Here is a 26,798-nt window from a genome sequence, read left to right on the forward strand (position 1 = left end):
ATAGGAAAACTTGCTTTCAGTGGTGTATATGATACAGACATGATTATTTTAACTTTTTTTAAAAAAAGAGTTAAACTGCAAAATAAATTTAGAAAATGCTTTCTTTAATAAATAAGAGTTTATTTTCAAATAAATGTTTATTTATACTTATATATAAACACTATATATAAAATAAACATTTTCAAATGCGAACTTGTTGGTTTTGAATAATTTTCAGGCTCTAAAATGTAATTTTTCTCAGCTCATCTCATTTGGCTGTCGAGTGTTATTTAATTTAATCTTTAAATATCTATATACTGTAACTTCCACAAAATCTTACAAATATATAGAAACACACTGGACAGTGGGATGAATGCAAATATAATATGCTTGCACTGCTTCCCTGCATGTGGCTGAATGCTATGTGGAACCCAAGCAGGCAGAGATATGGTATGTACTCTAAGAAAGTAGATTTGTGAATCAAATTTAGTTGACTATCTACCTGCATATTATAGGTCTGCATAGAGTTGAGCTGAGGTTATAGAGCAGGAATAGAAATAAATAAACCATGTACAAAAATATGGAAATTTGGAGATATAAATTATTTGATTAAGAAATTTTGTTTTGAATCAGTTTGAAAATATTAGTTTTTGTAGAAATGTATATAAATCAAATTATCTCTTAGCTTATGTTTACATGTTATATAAATTAAATGCATTCTGAACATTATTCTTTTGTTTTGGTCCGTTTTCCCAAATCTCATTTTATACTCTCCATGGATTTAATGACTATTTCTCTATGTAGATACATAGACAAAAATTGTGTTCATTCTCTGGCAGAAATTATTTAAAACCATCTTTTTATTAATGAATTATTTACTAATGAATTAAGTTGTTACTAAGGATTCAAGTGGATTAATTTTTGAACACTAGATCAGGAGTTCAAACAGTGACATTGTATCATACTTTTAGGCAAAATGCATTTAATTCAAAACAGGTGCCATCATCACACTTGGGTGATTGATGTGTAGAATTTCCTCCAACTGTGAGCTATTTGTCTAAGTGATTAAAGATTCATTTGATCTATACATTGAAGTCCAAAGGTGTTTCATAGATGTTAGTCTCTCTAGGAAACATTATAGTTCATTTAGCAATTAATTGACATTTATAACTCCATCATGTACATTTCATTAATTTCTCTACTGTAATGAATGTATATTTGATCATACTAACTGGCTTTGTTTGCTACTGTTACACAATTGTTGTCATATCTTGGTAGTCAAAGGATGGAAAACTATGATAATTGATTAATCTGTTGTGAATTCTAGAAGATTGAGTTTGCTGAAATATTGCAGTTTTTCTGTCAACTGGTGTTTATTTTTTCACTTTTGCATTGAGTTAAAATGTCACTGTTGTCGACTTGGCCTTTCAACTTTCCAGATCAGCACAAAGAAATATCAGTGTAGTATTGGTGTTAATTCAAATGAATCACCTTCCTTTACAAAATGTGACAAACTTCCTATTTAAAGTAATCAACACATTTCTAAATATTTAGTGATCAGAACTACAGGGTATATTGTAGCTTGCTGTCAGCAATCAGAAACTTAGGTTTCAGCTTGTAATTTTTTTCACTTTCTTTCACTTATATCATCAAAGATTTTGTGAAAGTAATGAACATCACTACTTCACTTCCATTCTACTATAAATCTTAGACTTCATGACTAGTGACAAATATTTTTCTTGTTATTTCTTTCATTATAAAACAACATTTATAACACATTTTAAAATTCTGTCTTTAGGGAGAATATATTGATGCAACTTTTGGTTCCTTACTTGGTATCTCTACAATGGCTGCTGCAGGTCTTGGGAACATGGTTTCAGATGTTGCAGGAATTGGGTAAGCATATAATTATACATTTATCTGTAAATAAAATTTAAACATTGTGTTTTAATGGAAAAGAAGCTGGAAGAGATAATTAAGATATTGATGTGCAACACTAATAGCAGGTACAAGATATCTGTATCCTGAATGAATCTAATTGTGTTTATTTCCCTAACAGATGAGTTGGAAATTAGAAGTCTGTATTTCCAGCATGACAATTCTTAATCAACAATGTACATGCATCTCCTACTTTAAGGCTACCTCAGGATAGAGAATTTCACAGTTATAGGAATTGTAAAGTGTGACCACTATTTTGGGCTATTCTTTGTAATTTCACCCTGACAGAAACACAGAAACTTGAATAAACTTTAACAGTGTAAAAACTATATATTTCTCTTAGCAATATCATCTCAGCATTTTGGTCAAGATCAGAATAGTTAAAGATTTTAAACATTGTAATTAAGATCTCTCTCTCTCTCTCCTCTCTCTCTCTCTCTCTCTCTCTCTCCCCCTCCCTCTCTCACACACACACACACACACACACACATGTATATACACTGTATCTGCTAATGTTTGTGTATGCATCACTATAAACACTTATGGGGTATGGAGTGGAGTTCTTCTCTGTGAATGTTTATAAATGGCCCTTTAGCATTTAAAAGGTCATATCCAACCAAAATATTTTGTTTTATGTTCAAACTGGCCAGATTCAATTTCTCATAACTTTTGCTTCATTGTCATTTTAAAAATAAGCACTCACATCATTGAAACATCGAAGCTACGAAATTATGCATGATTTATTCAAAACAATATGAATAAATAAGCATTACATTTGACAGAGCAATCTGAATGCTAAAGGGTTAAATATACAGATTACAGTTAGCAGTATGTAAGACATATTTTGAATACTCTGGTACCTGAGTGAGAAAAGGTATCACTACATATTCAGGTTGTGAGCTCAAATCAACCACTTTTTGTGTGTATGTGAGCAAATGTGTATGTATGATAGTGTGTAACTATGGATACTTACACACACAAACACACACACATGCACATTCATTCATTCACCATTCATTAAAGTTACTCATACTATGGAATATTTAGGTTTTTTTATTTGCCTGTGCTGTGTAACTTAATGAGATGGATTCTTTTATAAAATGTTGACAACAGAAGTCAGTTGGAAAACAATATTTTTGATAATGCTCAAGGGAAAGAAGTATTTGAAATGTCATCTAGAGAACATTTTCATATTCCAAGTTCAACATCCTTCCAGCTTCCCTATTCACTGAATAGATGAGTACAGCAAATAATAGCATAAACACATGCCATCATCTTAATGTAATGTGTTGATTGTTCAAATACTGTTTTATTATTTTGAGCCACATTGAAAATTTTGCATGCACTGGAGATAGATTAAAATGCAATATTTAGATATCATAATACACTAACTTCTAATTCCCGGTTTAGTTATTTGTAATTGTATATTATGCAATGTCTATAATTTGTTATAAATTTTAAATATTATCCATTAACGAATATTATTTTTAAATTATTGAATGCATCAAATTAATAAATAATATGGATATCTGAGTTTATATAGGAAGATGTGCTGGAAGGTTGTGGAAAGAGGAAGAATCTCTGAATGAGTGCTTGTTTCCATAGTAGCCTTTCACTATAGAGATGCATGAATTATGAGTTTTAAGAGTTAAAATACTTGTTGCATTAAAACTTGTCTTGCAAAATATTTAAACACTGACTTCAGAAGATGGTCCAGAGAGAGATCAAAAATAGATAAATATAAAAAATCCACCAGTTGAACAAGTAGTATACTGCTACACACAAAATGTGTTGAAGAGTGTGAATTGATTGCTGGGATACTGAAAGACTGGTGGTTGTCTAAAGTTTCATGACTTCTCTCCAATCTTCCTGACTTTTATCTTTCCTTAAAGACCAGATGGTTGTAACTGTCGCAAGTTTTCTTCATTATAATAAAATTGCAATGAAAAGTAATGAATGTCAACATTTTTTTCTCAATTCTCATGCATTTTTCTGATTTTACATGCACTTCCTAGCAGATCTTTTGCCATTTGCATGGACTAGTACATTTTTTTTCTTTTTTTTGTGTGAAAATTTTTAACTGGAGCCTTACTGAAATGGAAGTTTTATTTATGGTTAGGCTGAATGACTGAAACAGTGTCACATATTTTGCCATTGACATGTAACTAATGCATTAGGAAGTCTTGAATCTGTGACAGTATGCCAGACAATCCTCCGCGTTGTTTGCACACTTATTGCACTTTGACTAAAAGTTGTGTTCTTTATGCTTGTATCTGTTCATGATAATATTATGCCAATCATAAACAACCTAATTACAAAACGATTCGTTACCCTTTGACTATCATAGCTTGATACTTTCAAAATCTCATCAGCTATCCATGATATCCTCACTGATTTCCTTGTCTTCATTTACATAACAGCTTTATTAACTATAAGGAAGTTATGGCCTTTTTGTTGGTTTGGTTTAGTGTAATTCCCCACTATATCAGTCTAACCTTTATTCAGCAAGTTCTCATTGTAATATTTCCATACATCTTTCTTTTGACACTGATGGCAAGTGCACCAGTGTTTCAGATTTTTTGATACATACGGAAAATGCTTTCTACATCAGAATGCTCTACACTTGCGGCTAGGTTTTGTGGCTGAAATTTTGCTTCTTGCTTTGTTTTTTGTTATTACTCTTTGCTATAATCAATACTTTCTTGTAACTTAGCTCTTATAGCTCTCTCCATTGCACTATTTCCATTGCTGTGTCACCTGTTCACCTTCTCAGGACTGTACTGTATTCATAAAATTGCTCAGTGACTTTGAGCAGTTTGTGTTTTAGGAACAGCAAACTGTTTTCTTTGTTATAATTGTGTATTTTCTCATCTTTATTGATGCAGTTTGAAAGGATCTTTAAAGAACTTCATTTTCTTGACTACTGCCTTTTTTTGTTTTGAATCTTTCTCTAAAGTACATTTCTTACCAGGGAAGCATTTAGTGTCAACAACTATCAAAAGGTTACTGTTTTTAAGTGATAGGCGACCAGTTGGCTGGCTAGCTCTCTGAACATTTGTATTATAAATGCTCAGGTTATTTTCAGAAATACTGGGACCTTAGTCCCTCATTACTATTTTTAGTAATATTCTTATAACATTTAATATGGTGTGTACTGAATGACTAAATAACATCAGAGATTATAGTAGTATACCTGCATTTCAAAAACCAATGAATTTTTGGGGTTTGTTGAATATCTAATAATTTTAAAATTTATAGCCATTTTTTTTTGTTTACCTCACATCATAACAAATTGCTTAAATTTCAACCTATTGTAAATAATCAGCAACAATAGCAGTTTTGTATCCATTTTCCCCACAATAGCATAGGTTGGTTTAAGCCTGAAATTTGATACTTCATCCATTTAACAGTAATCTGAAGTCTATTAAGTCTTCTTTGGTCTACTTCTATTGTAGATACCTTTTATTATCATTTTTCCATCCAGAACTCAGAAAATGGCTACAGCAATGAAGGTGCCTTTTCTGCATTCATCTATCAATGCTTTTGATACTTTGTCATGTTCACAACTTACCTTGTAAATTATTATTGCCCAGAATCCCACCTAATTCATTCTCTGCCTTTTATACAATACTAGCTTAAAAGTTGCACTCTGTGCTGACTTTTAAGCTTGCTTTTGCAGAGGGCTAATTGAACCTGCAGCCCAAAACTAAAGAGAGCTAAATAGCATGACTATAATGACTATATGCCCCAGTGATGTTTGGGTCAGAGGTCAAGGACAGATAAGAATTAATTCTGTAATGCAATCAGTCTTTTGTTCCAGTCCCAATTTGAATTCCAATTTGTCCCAAAGTTTTTATCTCAACGTAATATTAATGAAGTGAATGTCATTTATCTCTCCCTTGATCTCTGATGTCATCTAACAAATGCCAACCAAGATGGCTTGACAGCCAAGCTTTACCTGTTAGAAATAGCAACCCGAATGCTTTTAAATCAGATCTCAATGCTGGATGTTCAAGAACCAAATGAAGGGCAGATTTTCAATTCTGGTATTCAAATTCCAAAAAGATATGTCTATGTAGAGCAAATGTAGACTGAGATACAGGGATCCCAGACAGACAGACAGAATTTCATATTTATTAATATAGATTTTTTTTTTCTGCATGCAGGGAAGACTGCTTTTATTTTCTAATATAGAAAATAGCTCTTGATGCCTATTCTACTTTTGTTTATTCTAATTACCCACTTCTAGTACTAATTATGTTGATATAATTGAAGGAATTTTCTACTACAATGAGCTAAGTAATAGTTTGTATTGGTAAACATTTATGCAAAAGAAACGTAGAATTTTATAATTACAAAGCTTATAACAAAGGGAGAATTTTATAAAAGGCCAGTCCCACAACTATTTATAATATTAGAACAACTTTTCCATTTGAAGAAAGAACATGAATCCAACATCAAAAGGAAATAAAATTCCCATAATATGGATCTATTAGACTTCAGTAGCAGAAATGCCAAAGATATGGATTTTATTTCAAGAGCAAATAAAAAAATTAGTTTAATGAAAAAGTATCCATGTGGTCAAACTCAGTTATTGTTTGTGAAATTGAAATTTTTGCCAACAGTTTGCAAGTCTTCATTTAGGTCTATTCTTTATCTATAAGTATGCCTAAACAAGTAGCTTGGGGTCTTCTAGATTTTGTTTGAAGCATGCTCTATTAATTCAAACTCTCTCTTTTATTCACCTGCTGGTTACTGAAATAGTTTTCCCAAATAAAATAAGGCTGTAATAGATACCCTATAATTATTTTCAAGAAATGATTTCCTCTGATATCTTCATTTTGCTTCACTTTTTGTAATTCTTTCCCCTCTAATCTTTAGATTGGTTGTATTTGTAAATCTTTTTTTTTTTACTTTATATTGAAAATGCAAGTAATTATTTTGCAGGTCTGCTTGGTATGTTGAAGTATTGGCGGTTAGGGTTGGTTTTCACATGCCCACTTTAACCCCTCAACAAGTGGATATGAGAAAAACACGTTGGATTGCTAACTTGGTAACTATTGTTTTAATATTATTTTGTTATTGAGTTGTTTTAAAAAGCAGATTAAGATTTAAGTCGGAATGTGTTCCTTGAGATTTTAACTGAATCTCATTTATTTTCATTTTTAGGGCAAAGTGATTGGCATTACAGTTGGATGCTTGATAGGAATGTTTCCTCTACTGTTCTTTAACTACGACAAGCATAATGAATCACAAGAAAGTCCAGCAGAACCTGCCGCTGATACAGAAAAGAGCTAGATAGAGCAAGATGGTTAGAAAATTTTATCTCTGCTCAGCATTTATTTTTTATTGAGACAAACAACTTGTGAATTCTTGGGAATTTCTGAGGGAGGGGGAATATACAAGAAAAAAAAAACCCATAAAAATATTATTAAATAGAAAGAAAAGATACTTGTTTCTATTTTTTAATGATGAAGTGGCCTTTTGAGATGTTTGTGGAAAGTCATAAAATTTTATTTAATGCCTAATGATTTTTAATTTATATACACCAATCTGTGTTTTGCCTCAGTAATTTTAAATACTCAGTTGCTTTTGGTGTGCATTATAAATTATACTTTATTTTAAAATATCTTGTTTTTACTAGATTTAAGAGATCTGAATTATAATTCTTTAAATTTGTTACATATTTTTTTCAATTTGACACTCTTTTAAATTTTAGCTTTGTTTAAATAATTTCTTACAATACTTTTGTTGTTATTTTATTACATTAGTATTGTTGGCATTATATTGTCTAATTTGTTTGTTTTTAGAATTCACACTGTTACGTTCTTATTGTAGTAAATTTTACTGTAAAAGAAAATCCAATTTCTAATTAAAGAAATGCTTTCCCTGCCACCCTAAAAATGTAATGTTGTGAGTGATGATCCAACCAGGTTGGATCGATTTCCCAAAAAATTTCTTATGCACATGTGTTACTTAAAAAATATCTACCAGTCTGTTTTTTCCTATCTGTATGGTTATGTATGTGTGTGTATGCATGTGTAGACAATGAACAATATGAAAGGAAATGCATTACTGAAAGTATTTTTCTCTTTCATGAGATTCCTTACTGCTGGTGACATACAGTGATTTGTATAAAGTAACTATCTTTCCAAAATTTGAACTTCCTAAAACCACTCACAATTATTTTGCAAATCATTGCTATAAAGTTGACATTTTTTTTCATTAAGCAGTGTAATTGAACCTGCATTTGTACAGGTGTATGAGAAATTCAGAGTATTGATAGTGAAGCCTCTGCTTCAAAAAAACAAAACAAAAAAACTTCATGTTACGTCCGTTTTGCCATGATGGTATGGGTTGGATGGGTCCTCAGTCTTTTGTCTTCTAGCACAAACAGCAACAGATAAAACCACTGAGCCTTGTTGTTTTGTATGTCATATTTTTTGGCACGATTTTTATGGCTGGATTTCTTTCCTATCCCAAATCACTTTACAACATGAACGGGTGTATTTTATTGTGCCACTGGCACTGGAGGAGTTGTCTGTGGCAGGACTAAAGAGACCCTCTACCCTGTATCAGTTTTTATTCAGAATTATTATCTCTTAGATGGGTTGCCTTCACTGTGGCTTGTGGAGTTCACATTTCTTTTTTTTATGGCATAGTTTTTATGGCTCAATTCCCTTCTTATTGCCAACCACTTTACTGATGGTCTGGGTGCATTTTATTGTGCTGCCAGCACTAGAGGTTGTCTGCAGCAACACTAAGGAGTCCTCTCTAAACTGTATCAATTTTTATTCAGTTACTGCCCCCAAGATGGGTTTTCTTTGGTGCAGCTTGCAGATTCTGTATTGCCTCTATGCAATAGGGGTGGAACCTCTTATTGTATAATGTTGGGTTTGTTCAGACTCACACATACCCACATACTCAGCTTCCATATATATATATATATATATATATATATATGACACACAAGTACAAAACTTTCTCATCAGTTAATAATGCATTTATTACAAAGATCCATTACAGCATGTTATAATGCTGAACAGGAAAAAAAGGAAAAGCAAGCTAAATAGTTGATCATGCTGTCATTTTCTTTACAATTCCACAAAATGTTAGATTAACTGTAGAAGCTTTATTACTAGCAAAATAAAAAACAAAAATTATCACAAACACCACACATGAAGTAAACTAAAAGCAATGAGGAATTAATGGTTAAACAGTTTTTAAATTTGGCAATGGTGATTTTATGAATTACATCATTCTCATAATCCCTTGCTGCCTGTTACAAAATGCAACAACAATGTGCCAATATCATTTTATTCAAAAGCTGAAAAAATTTTGAAATGTTAATGAACCAAGAAACATTCTAAGATAAATATAAAGGAAAAATAATGTAACATTAAAAAAATATCTTCAGTATAAAAGATTAAACTTGAACACATTTGTGTCTTCAATATGTTTGAAGGAAAAGCTGTTCACATACACACACACTCTCTCTTTCTTTCTTTCTTTCTTTCTTTCTGTATCAGAGTAACCAACTGTTTCATTTAGATAAAGAGTGGTTGAAAGAACACAAGAAATACTATCAAACTGGTGAAAAGGGCTGTACAATATAGATATCTTTGCACTTAATTTTTCTCTTAAGTCATCATTGTTAAATCTCCATTAGTGGACACTTCAATCATTTCAGTAAATAAATATAAAGTGCAAATTAACATTTTTATTAACAAGTTTTTTAAAAGAATTTTTATTTAAATTTATTCAATGTGAAACATTTCTTCCTTTTTATCAAATTCAATGTCCTTCAGTGCTTCTTTTTTTTGGAGCTTTTATTCCACCATATGATTTCAAAAAGTAAATCAAGAATGTACTCAAGATACACAGCATAGAAAGTCTTATTTATTTATACCTAATTCACTGCATTGTCAGTAAGATTAATGAGTGACTGTCTTTGCTACTCAAGCAGAACAAATACTGTATATGGTATAATTATTTGAAAGTATAGATATTTTTTTGTTCCTTTGATGTTTACATCTTTTATCCAGTTATATTGGTGAGATATGTATATCATCATCATTGTTTAATGCCTGCCTTCCATGTTGGCATGGGTGCGACATATACATATATACTAAATAAGAAGAAGACAAAGAAAATTCTTAAACACATCTTTAATGATTTGTTACAATTGTTTCTGTATCCACTCGATTTATGCAAAAACCCAAAGAGAAAATTTACGTAATGTTTGCAGCTTTAAAACTGTGTTAAAGAATTTTCTTTGTCTTCTTTTTATCTTTTGAATTATTTACTCTTCACCAAATTCACTTTATGGTATGATCGTTGTGAAACTTGGATTTTCTACTCCTGAGGAATTCTGGCATTGGCCTGAAACCCGACAATGTTGATAACCCAGTATTTGGGTCAAGTGCTTTTCTGGAAATACCCTAACTTTACACTCTACCAGGACCTTAGACTATGTATATATATGTATGTATATTATCCAATGACATCCAACATGGTTTCCATCTACTAAATTCCATTACAGGGCATTGGTAAAGCTGTTTTGTGAAAGATACTTGCTCAAGATATCACATATTAAGACTGAAACGAGAACCATGTGATTGTAATGCCTGTGTCTTGATATTTTGTTTGTAAATAATTTATTAAAGAACAAAATATCTCACTTGTTAAGGTTTGTGAATACAAATGAAAACCATAAATGTGTAGTAGCAATGGATGGCCAAATTACAGAATTGGTGCATATTTTATATGTTGGAATTCCGTTGTGGTTGATTTTGGTTTTCAAGGTGGCAGAATTGTTAGCATGTTGGGCAAAATGTTTAGCCACATTTTGTCTGTCCTTGTGTTCTGAATTCAAATTCTGCCAAGGTCGACTCTGCTTTTCATCATCTTGGGGTCGATAAAACAAGTACCAATTGAATACTGGAGTTGATCTAATTGATTTATCCCTCTCCTGAAAATGCTGGCCTTGTGCCAAAACTTGAAAGCATTCTTTCAAGATTAATAAGTACCAGTCTAGTACCATATAAATGACAGTAGCTTTGAAGTGGGTGATCCAGCTTATCAACATTAAATAGCTAAAATCGATAAAAGTGAAGATTTGATGACACTATTGTGAAGTCATGTGGCCTAGTAGTTAGGTCATTGCATTCACAATTGCAAGATTCTATTTGATTCCTAGATCGGGTGGTGTGTTGTGTTCTTGAGTCCACTCAACTCTAAACGAGTTACCCTGTAATGGACTGGCATCCTGTTAAGAGGGAATGTTATGATTTTCATCCCTTATATGCTATGGAAACTGGGTAACCTGCCCTATGAGGCCCAGGACTCCAGACAGTAATATCCAGGTTGATGTGGTGAGACAGTCGGAGCTCTAGTCAATGAGCAAACCAATAGTGTTAATAAACTGGTTTTGAACAGCATGATCAAACCTAGTTAACTCAATGGACTGATAACCACATCAATAATTATCAGTCATGGATCTGTGTTACTGACTCTTCATTATATTTCTCATATCTGATTAATACAAAACTGTCTTTCTTTAGTCTATATTTTTGACTGATCACAATCTGCTAAATACTTGTTGGTTTCATTGAGCAAGTTATTACAAAATAATTATTTTGCTGCATGAAATAACAATATGATTCTCTTGTTGCAACATACTTCATGTCCCCTGTTTTGGCCTTTTTAAGATGCAAACCTTGAATCAATTCATGCATTTTGCTATATCATAAAAAAAAAAAACTTTGAATGTAGAAACCATCCATGCAATTCTTTGAGTTCTGTATTTACTTGTGGTTTTTCATTCACAGTATAAAAAATTTGATTTTTCACATACAGGCTTCATTCTATTATTCTGCATGTCACAGTTCTTAAGACATTGATCTAGGAGTCCTTGCTGATTTAACATAAATTGAAAGTACTCCAAGTGTTGCTTAGCTGCTTGTTACATATCTTTCATTCTGTTGCAATTTTTGTCATTCATGATGTCTCTTTGTGCAGGATATTTTATTACTCTAAGTATTGCAACTCTTTATTTATATTAGCTTGAAACTCTAATAATTGCTATTTTTCTTTGTCTTCCTTTGCACTTCATTTCATTTGTTTCTTCAACTATTGCAAGCTTCCTTATGCTTCTTGCTTAAGGGAAATATGCCATTGGGAATCTTTAGCTTGTTGTGACCTTCTTAAAATTGATACACCATTCTGCTAACTTCTGAATTCAATCTTTTATACAACACCATCTGTTCTCAGTTCATTAAACTATAGAAACCTCTGACATATTGTACTGCTCGACCATCAGGTATATGAAATTTTAGTCAGCACAGGGTTTCAACATCAGCCTTGTATGTTAGGCAACTCATCCTGTTTTACTTGTTACAACTGTTGATATGATCATCCAATAATGATGATTTCTATTTTCCTGAAACAAACAGATAATCTGTTTGATCAGATTATCTATCCATTAGATCTCCATGTGTCTAGATTAATGCATTTAATCTGATAATGAATGTTAGATTATGACAAAAAGCATAATATTTTTCTGTAATTTCACTAAACTTTGTGCCATTCCTTTTCTCATATCTACCATTTCATGTTTAAATGGTTAACATTAGAAAAGACATCCATTACAAGAAACTTGATAAAAATAATTTGTCTGTAAAGAATATCATTTTAAAAAGAAATCTAATTCATCCTACTAGCATAAAAAGTAAATAATCCAAAATGACATTTGTCATCTGTATCCATTATAGGATTCTTTAAACCCAGAATTTCATTGTCTACCATATCCATTCTGTAAAGTTGAATATTTATCCTTCTTGAAGATGTATTCTGCCATTGAGATAAAACTTGTTTAGTAAATAATTAGATAATTAGCTCTTTGTATTAATTCATTTCTCTATTAACTCTTTAACATTTAAACCTGCCATATTTGGCCTAAATATTCCACCTGATTTATGTTCAAGCTAGCTCGTTATTTCATCAAAATCTTCAAGCCAGAAAATAATGCATGATTAATTCAAAACATTGTTAATAAATAAACATTACATTTGACAGAGTAATCTGAATGCTAAAGAGTTAAATTCTTATTTAAATAGAATATACCGAAGTTAAAAACATGAGTTTTTTTTTTCTGTAAAAGAACATTAGAAGTAATAGATTTTGTTTTTATATTTAGATTGACAGATTATCATCAGTAATATTAGTGAGAAAGAGGTAAGATCCAAAAAAGCCAAGTCCATGTTCTGGTTTTGATTATTGTGTGTATCTGTTAGACTTGGATTACTAATGACCATGAGAAAGGCCTGTACCCATCTGAAATCTTATTTTCACCCTTAAACTTCTCTGCATGAAATAAATTTAATCATAAGAGGCATGATGTATTACATTATGTAATAATAAATAATACTTGCATCTCACTGTTGAGCAAGAGTGTAACTTCATAGGAAATACAAATAGATACTAAAATATAAAACACTAACATTTGGTTCAACAACTTTTAAATATCCAAACATGCAAAAATAATGATAAATGGATGTAAATAGTTAACTAGCACTCTTTCCTACATTCACTATCTCTCTTAAAACTTTTGTTACCATATTTTTCTTGAAACACACTGTCTTTATTTCAATTAATAATGAAATAATTTTGAATAATAATAATAATAATAATAATGAAATAATAATGAAGAATTTTGTAAGAAAGCTTAGTCATTTTAAGCTGGTGTTAGGAATAGAAATTAACAAGAAATTTTGATTGAAGTTTTTAATTTAGATCATTCTAAAACAGGAAGTTTGTATCATAGAACCAGGTTTGGTCTCAGGCAGGTTGATATCAAAAGGGTTAAACACATACACACAGTCTCTCTCTCTCTCTTTCTCCAATGGGTTGTGTGTATCCTATTATATTTTGGGCTATGATATTTATCAAATATTTTAAAGTATCTGAATACTAATTACTTATGGCCTATATCCTATTATTTATCTGTTCCTGCTAAGATCTTTACATTATCAACAAAGGTAGCTTTCTTCTACATTTGCAATAATAGACTTTAAACTAGGAACCATATAAGTAGAGCTTGGTTTGCTTTTCAAATTGACTGAATTTACAAAGAAAATTATTTTGGGGTTTTCATATTAGGCAAATCATTAATCTTAGTTGCATTGATTTTTATCTTTAACAATGATAAAAATTCCCATAAAAACTGTTTTAACCGTGAAACTACAGTCTTAACAATAATCATAGTTTTAGTTACATATTTTGTACCAAAAGTAATTTGTTTTCTAAAATTTATTTGAATAATAAAATTCAATTTACATGCCTTTAAAAAAAAAAAAAATATCAGCTATGATAATTCTTTAAAGTTAACTTTATATTGCTTAGATGTAAAACAAAAGGAGACAGCAAATTTTTATATACGTTGTTTTTGCTTTATTTAAGTGAAACTAAGCACTTGTCTGACACCAATTTAAATTTCTCTCTGTGCATGTATTTTAGATATGAATAATAAAACTGTAACGATGCTTTTGAACATGAATTAATAATTGTATATATACTAGGACATTTGATACTAAAACATCTCGTAAACATTAATCTAAATTTGACCTGAAGTAAGAGTCTGTTAAAATGATTTTTCTGCAAATTTTATTGAGTTGTTACAATCACTGATTTAAAAAAATTATATTTGTGGTAAACAGTTGTTACATTTCGGTAGAAGAACAATGATAGAAAACTTTGTTTATTGAAACTGAAAAAGTATTTTTCATAATGTTATCTCTTTTGCTTTAAAAAAATATTGATATTTATTAGTTCTCTATAGTATTTACTGTAATAGTAAGCATTGGTGGACTGAGTTTCTAAAATAATTTTTTTTATCACAGTATAGCCACTTCCTGCTTTAATAATTTTAAAAGGTATGATCTTCACACAATCTCATTTCATATCCCCAGGAAATCTGAAGTCTTGTGTCTGTTAATGTTAATATTTTTTCTAATTCTCTATCATAAAGTAATAAATTTATTTTCCTTAAATTCAAAGAAAATCATCTTAATCTTTAAGTATAATTATGGTTATTTCAAAACTTACTGAATTTGAAACTTGAAATTAAAGATTAAGAATCTATTTGAAATATAATTAACTTTTTTTTTTTACTTGAAGGATTACATTTTTACTTTGTATGAAGAAACAGTTGGTATGGTACATTTTCATGTAGTGTATCTAGGACAAGTTAGCCTGAAAAATACTTCTATAGTCAGGGAAATAATTTCAGTTCTGCTTACAAAGCATATCAATTGTATGTCATCATTTTTATGTTTGCTTTCTATGCTGCCATGGAGTGCAATGGTCTGCATCAATTCTCATTGTGAGCCATTGCTCTCACAGATTGGCCCTTATACCTTACATTTTAGTGTACAGGGAGAATTTATCTTGGCAGCAGCATTGGATTGTCAAGTCCTTGCAATTCAAGACTAAGGATCCATTCTACCATACTCTCTTTCTGCTTGTTTACTAATCACAATAATTGTACTGGGTGCATTTTATTGACAAGAGAGAAGTGAAGAAAACTCTTAAGCCTCCTCTCTCAGTTCACTTGTCACATGGTCAACAGTGCACCTGGTACATTTTGGTCATGGCACCAGACCTTTTTATTCATTCAAGGTGATGTGAATAAAGAGGAGTAATAGAGTAATAAACAAGAGAGAGAGAGAGAGAGAGAGAGAGAGAGAGAGAGAGAGAGAGAGAGAGAGAGAGAGAGAGAGAGAGAGAGAGAGAGAGATGACAGAAGAGCTGAATGGGTGAGTTAATGGAGCAAGAGTATGATGGCATCAACATTAAGAGCAAGAATGTTAGAGCAAGTGATGGACTATAGAAGTAGTCTGAGTGAGAAGGCATGATTGGTAGTAGAGAAAGAGTGAAGGTAAAATGTATTTGATTTCATTTCCTTTAATAGATGATGCATATTATAAATAAACATGATAATTTCTTGAGTAATCTCAGTAAACCTACTCCACTATATGACACATATAAGACCATATTGTATTTGTATTTGCTCTACAAAATGATGCCTTGAGCCATTTTACCTCAGCCATATTGCTGATATACTGCTCCTGCCTATTACAGCAGTGAATTGGTATCTATTTACTGCTGACTAGACTGGGTCATTGTGTCACTAGTAATGCATGATACTTCAGTGTGTGTGTGTGTGGAACAGTGTATTACCAGCAAGTTGATATGAACAGGTGAGTTCTTTTGAAATCTCTGGTTGAGACATATTTCCTAACTATATCTGTGAAAAATATTTTATGGATTGTTGCAGCTTTAAAATTTTAGTACTAAAATCTAAATTCAGGCGATTTCATGTATGTTTGCATCTATGTGAAATAGTGATAAATGGAGTTCAGCTAGGAATCTGCATGTAATATATGAGTTAAGAATATTAAATTTGCAATAAAAGACAACCATTTTTCATGATCAAGATCGATTTCTTTGAAGTAAATATGTACGCATTTCTTTTTCTATCTTGACCAGCTTATACATGGAGGTATGTTCTTATTTTTAGGATAGCATGCCCAAAATAAAGGTGACATGCCCATGTTTTTATCAATAAATGATTAACCTAATCTGATAAATCAAATAACACCTAACAAATTTAAAATAACTTGTTTGGTGTACATCAGCTCTGGAAAATAATCTACAACTGCATGTTTAGTTATCTGGTGGAATGGTTATTCTGTTTTACTGAGACCTGTTTTTATGAACTTATATTTAATAGGATGTCTAGGCTAATTAGTTTTTAATAACGATATCTGATTGTTGATTTTCATTATTCAATTGTCATCAAATAGTTTTTATTAATTATGTTGATAAACAGTTGCAATCTTTAAATATTAATATATTTGTATTGTCACTAAACACTTTCAGAGCAGTCTTTGCCTAAATTTATCAACCGGTATATGCTGTAGTAAAATATATTTTCATAAACCCATTTAGAAAATAGTTTTCAATTAATTTCTGTAGAATATAATTTAAGCCTAATTTAAACAAAAGCTAATTTCTAAAGTTTTATACTTGTATAAGTGGTTTGTTTATTTTATGAATATTCAATTAGCCTAAATTTTCTTTTCTTTTTGTAAGTTGTAAACATTTTAATGCTTAATTAAAATTTACACCTAATTTCAGTGGCTTCTTATTATCATCTATCTAATTAGTAGCTTTACATTTACTTGAGTTTGGAAACTGGTTTTTGTTTTAAACTTTCTTTGGTTTTAGTCATAATTACTTTCATGGTTTGTTGTAAATATTGTAGGAAAATTAAAATGGCTTAAAAACATTTTTATTAGGAAATTTTTGTATTTAACTTAATGAATTTTCTCTGGTATACTAAATATTCTTTTTTTTTCTTATACTACTTGTTCATCATCATCATCATCATCATAATAATAAAAACAGTAACAGTAATGACAACAACAACAACAACAACAACAACAATAATAATTCTATTTACTATAGGCACATAGCCTGTAATGTTTTGTGGAGATTACATAGACCACGCTACTCAACTGGTACTTATTTTATCAACTCCAGAAGAATAAAAGGCAAAGTTAGCATCAGTAGAATATGAATGCAGAATGTAAAGTCTGAAGAAATGCCACTATTTTGTCTGGCATGCTACTGATTCTGCCAGCTTGCTGCTCTTATAATAATAATAATAATAATGATAATAATAATTTCTTTTATAGACACAAGACCCAAAATTTTGGCGGGTAGGTGTTAGTTTATTACATTGACCCAGGGTTCAACTAGTACTTATTTCATTGATCCCAAAAGGATGTAAGTCAGTTGACTTGAGTAGAATTTGAATTCAGAACATAAAGACAGACAAATTGCCACTAAGCATTTTGCCCAGTGTATTAACAATTGTACCAGTTTGCTGTTTTTGTTCATATTTCTACATTCTGAGTGAAAATTTTATTGGAGTGAGCTATACTTTTCACCTTTCTGGGATTGATAGAATAAGTATTAGTTAAGTATTAGGGTTGTCCTTCCTTTAAAATTTGTGATCTCATGCCAATGTTTATTATTTTTAATTAATAGTTTTCTGTAAATAGCTCTCTATCATTTGTTTGCCAAGGAAGCCGATATGGCCTTGTAGTTAAGAAGTTCACTTTGCAAGTAAGTAGTTCTAGTTTTGATCCACAGTGCAGCACACTGCATCTCTGTCAAAGGGGTTCAGTTAAATTTAATGACTTTTTAAACCTAAAAGGGCCCAACAAATCAATAACTTTAAAATAACTCTATTGGATTAAAAAAATTTAAACCAGTAAAAAAAAAAAAAAGACAAATTATCTATTTGATTGTTGTGAATATATTTTGTAATTTTAAACTCCAATCTTTAAACTTCTTTAAACTAACTTGGCAAAACTCCAGTCTTGACCTTACACAAATTATCTTCTATTATAACCTCAGGTTGACCAATATGACAAAAGCTGTATGAGTAGAACTTTACAAATGGAAACCATGTAGGAGCCTATAGTTAATGTGTATTTAGTATATATGTGTATATCTTTCAGCAATGTATAATAGCAAAAGGTATAGACATCCTCTCCCTCCAAAAAAGAACAAAGAAAAAACAAATCAGTGCTTTTAAAATTCCTTGTGATATTTGTTCTGCTTGAGTTACACAAACAGTCCCTTGCCACTCTCACTACCATAAATACAGTGGACTAATGATTGGTCTGTTGGAAACCTGTAACCAACAGTGCTGTTGTTCACAAAACATGATATTAAATAAATGAGATGATTTTTTTTATTATTTCAACAAATTTTACTGAATTCATGCCTAAATTCAGTTTCTATTAATGAAATATTAAGTGTTGTTTTCAAAACAATGTAATTTATGATGTGATACATATTACAATTGTATTAAAAAACAAAAGACAAAATTAAAGCCAAAAGAAAAATAAAAAATACTAAAGCAAATTGAGATTTCTGTGCCAGGTTTAGGTAGAGAGGCAATTTTCTTATTTTATATATTTTCATATAAAAACTTTCCAAAGAAAGTTATTGAAGGATTTCAATTAAGTTTGTAGCATGTTTTTCATGTATGTATGGTATAGAAAAAGTGGACTAATATAGCAAATGATATTACTGCAGATGACTTATCTCCTGTTTAAAATGTGTCTTGATAAACTGAAATCAATCAAAATCATTGACTACTCACAATTGCTAGTCATTTGTCATATTTGCAGTCTCTGGGATTAATTTTAAAGTTGTAGATATATATTGTTCTTTAGTCTGTAGTTAGAATCATTAAATTTTATTATCCATAGTTTCATTGATGAGATTTACAATAGATATTAGAAATCAAATGATTGTATCTCTGGTTTGGTAAACTGTCAACAGCTCTTTATTCTTGTTGACAAATTATCCAAGTCAGAAATATTTTACTAACATTGTCTGCATGATTGTTCCTAAGAATACATTTTCCATCACATATCCGTGTATGCATGTTTATATGTATATGAATATATTTGTATTTGTGCATATATATATATATATATATATATATATATTTGTGAGTGTGTATGTATCTATCTACACATGTGTGTATATGTAGTGTATGCATGTATGTATATGTATGTGTGTGTATATATATGTGTATATGTAGTGTATGCATGTATGTATATGTATGTGTATGCATGTATATATATATATATATATGTGTGTGTGTATGTATGTGTGTGTATATTATATATGTATGTGTGTGTACATATGTATGTATGTGTGTGTACATATGTGTGTATGTATGTGTGTGTATATATATATATGTATGTGTACATGTGTGTATATATATGTATGTGTGTGCATGTATATATATATATATGTATGTGTGTGCATGTATATATATATATATATATATATGTATGTATGTGTGTGCATGTGTATATATATGTGTATGTGTGTGCATGTGTATATATATGTATATGTGTGTGCATGTGTATATATATGTATATGTGTGTGTGTGTGTATATATGTATATGTGTGTGTGCGTGTATATATATGTATATGTATGTGTGTGTGCATGTATATATGTATATGTATGTGTGTGTGCATGTATATATATATATGTATATGCGTGTGCATGTATATGTATGTGTGTGTGTATATGTATAATATGTACAATGATATTTGTGAGTATGAGCTAGTGTTTTTAACCTATTTGCCTTGATATCACTGTTATCTTGATATATCTGCTGATTAAAATATATTACATAATACATTTTAAACAGTTATATTCCCTTCCATTCATCAACTTGCCCATCTAATATTATTGCATTAATAAACCAGCTTAGTTTTATAACATGAAATCTTAATCAGTTATATTTTATTAACATTTATTCAGAACTGGCAGTTTTCTGTTATTGCTTGAACATTCTTTTTTTCTTTTCCACAAACTAAATTTTTTTTTTCTTTTTGTATATTTGAATGTTTTACAGAAAGTTGGTAATCTAACATGCACTCCTATTTATAATCTTCTATATGTTAAATCCATGCTTGGGTATTTTCAACTCATGAAAATTAACTTACCCTCTCAAAAAAAAAATAAAATAAATAAAATAAAACCCAACAAAAAGCCAAAACAAAACAAGAGGTTTCCATTTCAGTTTTCATTTTAATATTTTTTGTTACTGTGTATTGTCCACTTTTCTTGAAATTTTTAAAATTTGATTCTCACATATACTACATGTTGAGAATGATTTGAATTTTTCCCTAATGAACTTATTAACAAATAATCATGAAAATACAATGTTGCTGCTTTTAATATTCTTGTTTATTCAATGAATTCTTCAAATACACTGTATTAAAATGAACTTGGAAAATAGAGAAATATGCTGTACAAAGCTTTTTTTGTGACCTTATGAATGGATGAGTTTGTATGCATAAACTTTGGAATCAAACATCATCTCTTATTACTTTGGAGTAATTTCTTCCTAAAAAAATACAACGATTTGTATGAAAATATAAAATTCCGGCATTATTCTGTTGGTTATGTAGATACTGTCAGTTTTAATTTTTATTTTTACTTCAGCTAAAAAGTGCAGTATATATATATATATATATATAATATATATATATATATATATATGTTTGTGTATGTATGTTTGTATAAAAATATAGTCTGTTTTTTTTATGTTGAAAATATATTGTATGAAGATAAATTTTGAATATCTTATCATTCCAATATAGACTTTTCAAACCATATCTTTATTCTCACATTCCAAATATTCATTGTCAAACTAATTTCTTTTTAAACTGTATATTCTTCATTATGTAAATGAAATGCCTTAAAAGATTGCCGAAGTTAACAATTTAAAAGCATTAGACTTACATACTATTTTACATTTATTTTTTTCTATCAATTCATTTTGAAATTTGTCTTCATAAATTTAAAAACGTTTCATATCAATATCACCAAATATTTGTTTGCATTTGATATTTGCATTTTAGCATCTAAATTGTGTAATATTAATAAAATTTATCATTAATGTAAAAAATTAAACTTTTAATGGAATTTATCATATATTTTATTGCAAAAACTAGGGAGAAAATAAAATAATATTTATTCCTTTGTAGGAAACTGTTGGTAACATTAGGAAAACAAATATTTGAAGATGGCAACTATTATGAAATTTTGTCAATTGTGTAAGAGTTATCACATTATGTAAAATCCATAATAGAAATAGCATGAATACTGTGATTATTTAAAACTTTCTTGTATACAAATATTCTCACAGAAATCAGTGGATGTATGTATGACAAATAAAACTGTTGTGCATATCATGTGGGTGTAATTTTCCTTAATTTCAAAGTGAAGTTTGTTATTAGATGAAGTAATAAAGACTGATAATGAAGAGCCAGCATGAATTCAAGACATTTTTAGAGGTTGAAAGAGAATGAAAATACAAATGTTCTGGATTTGAATAAATTTAAGATCTATAAGGAAGATTCTTTATTTTATTTTCATTTTATCTTTATTTCAATTTTTTTCCTATTTATAACTGCTTATTTATCTTCTTTTAGCAGAGAAATATAACTCACTAATTAGAGTTTATATACTTCTGAGATGAACCTCCATTCAATTACAATATTAATATTGAAATTATAAATGGCTACAGTGATGTATGGTAATCAGAAATTAAGTGTTATCAATCATCAATTAAAAAAAAAAATGCACAATTAATTTAATCAGGAATATAAATAATAGCTATCATTGTTGGAGTGGAGTACTGAAAACTTATTTCAAGGAAGTAAGAACTGGCTTCAGTTTTGATTGTAGTTTTAATGTTTTGTGGCTGTTTTTATAACAAGATGTCTTATGACAATTTCCAGATTACTAGGTTACCACTTAACTCTTCATGTCATATGTTCAAGTTGACCCTTTGAAATTCTCTCCCCAGACCATTCACTTTAAGTGAAAATTACTGGTATGAGGGCTGAGTAAAAATAGAAATAGGTTGATTTGAACCTGTACCACAAGCTTGACTTGCAGACAACATAACATCGTCATATAATGCTTATACACAAAATGGTTATTCTTACCTTAAATCTAAAACAAATGGAAAACTCTGATTAAATTTCACTTATTTTAGTTGTTATGAGTTTACTAACTTGTTGAATAGTCACTAAGTATCAATACAAGAAATATTTAGTTTTCAGTAAAGTCAAGCTTAGTTATAACTTAATTGTTTCTTGAGAACTAGAATTTCTGAGTGCATGAGCTTTTGCAATGCTCTAACACTCAGATTGCCAATGACTATACTGCCCCCCCCCCCGACCAACTTGTGTCTACTACAATACTTCAACACATCTTTCCTTCTACACTCACCAACCTTATTGTCTTCACACCATGTATCTGTACCATCCCATTTCCTCTCAAGCTCTATAAAGCCAACAATGCTGGTCACCTCATTGTTTCGGCTTGCAACTGCCCTACAAAACCTACTTCTACATACATGAACCAACTCTTTTTACTATTGATACTATCCTTTTCCTTCTCTTCTGGTCCTCCTGGCCAATTCCAATCACTTTTTGCTGTTGATACTATCTCCTCACCATAATTCCCTTCTTGTATTAATGGACACATAGTCCTCACATTCTTTCTGGACTATTGCACTAAACTCAAACTTGGCATCCTTTACTCTGCCTCACTGAACTAATCTTTCTTTTTCATCAACTTCTTTTTGTGGGTGTTTTAATATCATATTATTGAGATGATCATGGGCACTAATTATGCCAACCTTTTGGTTAATCTGAGGCCTAGATCTTAATTTGTTTCATTGATTCTATCCCAGAATTCTCTTCTGTCATCTATAACATCTTACTCCCATCAACTCTGATATCTCCATGTCATTTGACAACCCCAACCTCTCTACCTATGCCTTTTACAAACTTACTGTTCGTACCTCAATTTCCTTGCATCCTACCTCACTCACAATAAATCAGTTATCACCTGCTCACAATTCTGTCACTTCTGTCTGTTTAGACTCTTTCAAGGCTTAGGCCCTTTCAAATGATCTACTTTTCAACTTACATTGTTACCTCAACCAGCTATCAATGTACTTCAACTATTGACTATACTTCTATCATTTTTACCTGTACCCACCCCATCAACAATATTTCCTTCACCTCTCATCCTTCCATCTGACCTTCCTGGTACACCATTCCACAACCCAATCTCTCCAGCACACTGTCCTCTTCAATGTCTGTCTTCTCTAATCTGGCCCTGTTCCTGCTTCAAGATCTTTCTCTTCATACAGATCATTACTACTCTGCAATGTTCCAGATCCACTTTCTATGTCACTGACTGCTTTACTTACACTTCCAAATATGTTATCTGTTGTATCAAATGTTAACTTTTTGGCATATTATATATAGGAGAAACTGGTTGGAAGTTAGTTGATCATTTTAGAGAGCATTTGTTGGATGCTTAACAAAATAGTAACCGATCACTTAAAATCGTTGCCTACTACTTCAATACTGCAAACCTCCTTCATTTTACTGTTTTTAATTTCTTACCATCACATTCTCCTGCACCTAAACTCTTTTGTGAACAACTGTTAATTTTCTGTTTAGATACACTACATTCTTAACTCTCAGTAATTGACCAGCTTTCTTCTAACCCATACACCTATATTTTCACACTGATAAACATCCACACATCTTCACACGACCCCTTTTTCAATCCACAACAATACATACATGATACCTTGTGTATTTAAAAAAAAAAATTACATCCTATTATGTCTATCACCACTATTATACCAGTATCACTGCTACTACTGCCATCTTTTACACAAGAATACTAACTCACTTGCTCATTCTCTCTCTCTTTAATCTTACACATACACACAGCTAACTCCTTAAGTATATGACTGATATAAACCTACTACTTAATCAATACACTCTCCTTCTTAGCAATCACTTGCCTCCACCTACTTCTGTTTCACCATTATTGACCATGCTGGCTCTATAAACACATTTTTTTGTTCTCCAACTCAATTTTTTTTCTCTTCTTCAAAATGTTGATAATTCTTCCTTTCCTTCAGTGGTATTTCATTGTACTGCTGTTTGTTCTTTGTTGATTGCTTTTGTTCATAAATTGCCTTCTGGATGGGTTGTGAATTCATATTCAATGCAGGCATCTCACAGTGTATCTGGGCAAGACACTTCATTTTGCATTGTTTCAGTTTATGTCACGAAGAAGAATAAGCAAGTTAACAGTACTTGCTTGGGAATACTATTTCTCTTTTTCATTCGCTAGATGCTACACAAACTGGAAACAAACATTGTCCTTATGAAACTTGGTGGTTCGTGAAATTGTAAACTTTTATTCCTGTTGTGTGTGTTTGAGTGTGTGCATACATAGTTTTGTTAAGCCATAAATATTATATGGAAGAACTTGTCTTCCAGCTCAAATCTTGGGTATTGAGAACAGAGAAATTTTTCATGTTATCATTGTATTACTTGATTCTGTTGCTTCTGTTTTATCACATGAATAGAACAGTTTGTTATTGTTTTGTAAGAATATTGTTTTACTTTTCCTTATATTTTCATTTTAAGATGTAAACCAAAACAAAGAGGAAATCAAATGTTTTCAGATTTATTTTGTTCTTTTCAAGGAAAGGATATTTTAAAAAATGTCTTTTGTGCATTTTAATAATAATAATAATAATCATTCTATCTCATGACACTTCATATATATATATATATATATATTATATATATATATATATAATATATATATATATATATAAACAGTCTGTGAAGTAATTTTAGGACTATAGTTTAAGATTATGAAAATATTATGAAATCAGCAGCTATACTAAAGCTACATTCATTTAATTGTATCTCATCATCTAAAGTGTAGGTGATGTGTGATTTTTTGTTAAAGAAAGGACGCAATATACATTGTAGTCTCTCATGGTTATGACTCAAAGAGCTTTTGATCAATGGTTTATTTGATCACTACTGACATGGGGCTAAATGACAAATATTTTGTCTTACAAGTGATGCAAATGTAAAGATTTTGATTAAAATTTGAGATGGTGTAAAAAGAAAATATTAAATTTAATATTAATTATTCTATTTAAAATACTTTTTTAGGTTTTAATTGTAATATTTTATTCTCTTGAAAATAATTAGTATGTATAGTATTGATGAGTAAAGTATAAGACTGACTTTAGATGATAGAGGAATATATAGTCAATCTATATCTGTCCAATATATTCAATAGCTTTTCTTTATTTTCATATCATAAGCTGTGAGTTTCAAAAATAATCACCTGTTAAATTATTTATTTGGAATAACTCAAACTATTTTTCACTTCGTGTTTACTAAAATATTTCAGTTTAATAAGAATGTTAACCAATAAAATTGTATACCACCCCTATTATATGCTAATGTTAAATTGTTAATCCTCTGAAGTTTCTTATATTCCATTTGGTTGAAACGTTTCCCCCCTATTTTCTCTGTCAGAAAGAATTCTTTGCCGATCAGTTTTGCCAAAATGGATTTGATTTGAAGAAACTGCCAGATTATTAATTGAAAAAAAATTTTTTGCTGCTTCTTTTTATTTATTATTATTAGTATTTTATTATTAGTTATCATTATTTATTATTGTTTTTACTAAACACAGGTCCAGAACTAATTGATTTCTCTTGTAATTGGCCTCTGTTTCAATTATTTTTAAGTGACACAATATGTACATATGTAACTTGTATGTGTGTGTGTGTGTGTGTGTATTTATATATGCATAAACATACAATCATATGCCCTCAGTAGTGTAGGCTGAAACTCAGGACACAATTATATCATGTAATAACCTGTATAACAAAACTTGTTTAGGGTTAAAGGAATAAAGACCTAGATGTGTCTAAGCCATAGGTTCTATCATATTCAGTGATTTTGATCTGAAGCATGGTTCTGAATATAAAAATCTTTAAAACACACATACAAAGACAAAATAAATGCAAACACTCCAAATCATTGCAGTATATTATTAATGATTTTGAGCATTCAAGCATTTTTTTTTTATTGTATGTAAAATTACAATGGAAGATATTGTCCCTGTTTTAACTAAGTTATCATCACCCTAACATCTCCTTGTCTTTTGAATTTTATTCAATTAATTTCATAAAAAAAAAATTCTTTCTTTCAAATCCTTCATGGATCAGTAATCTGAATGCCTGTTAAATACTACACTTAGTTTAATTGAATAAACAATCACTCCAAAACATGTAGCCGTTTGCTTATGCCACAAAGTATTTCTTATTTAGTCATGGAACCTAAAATTATTGGGAAGA

General features: G+C 30.3%; 1 protein-coding gene across 10 annotated transcripts in view; it reads left to right on the top strand.

The window, feature by feature from the left end:
• Nucleotides 1–26,249, top strand: part of LOC115222392 (transmembrane protein 65-like) — a 139,050-nt gene extending 112,801 nt beyond the window's left edge. The window contains exons 4-9 of one of the 10 annotated variants that reach the window (XR_005003030.1): nucleotides 1,778–1,875; nucleotides 6,865–6,970; nucleotides 7,087–7,228; nucleotides 13,115–13,152; nucleotides 16,465–16,477; nucleotides 25,972–26,052. Coding sequence is in view for 4 of the 10 variants with exons in the window: in XM_029792622.2 (XP_029648482.1) it covers nucleotides 1,778–1,875; nucleotides 6,865–6,970; nucleotides 7,087–7,215 (333 nt within the window). In the remaining 6 variants the exon portion in view is untranslated. Of the gene's footprint in view, nucleotides 1–1,777; nucleotides 1,876–6,864; nucleotides 6,971–7,086; nucleotides 10,768–11,981; nucleotides 12,537–13,114; nucleotides 13,153–16,464; nucleotides 18,867–21,570; nucleotides 24,213–25,971 lie in introns of those variants that run through there. The other 9 variants (XR_005003028.1, XR_005003029.1, XR_003882696.2 and 6 more) reach the window with 9 other exon arrangements.
• Nucleotides 26,250–26,798: the final 549 nt, after the last annotated feature.

Source organism: Octopus sinensis, linkage group LG19 (assembly GCF_006345805.1).
Source record: "Octopus sinensis linkage group LG19, ASM634580v1, whole genome shotgun sequence".
Lineage (NCBI taxonomy): Eukaryota > Metazoa > Mollusca > Cephalopoda > Octopoda > Octopodidae > Octopus > Octopus sinensis.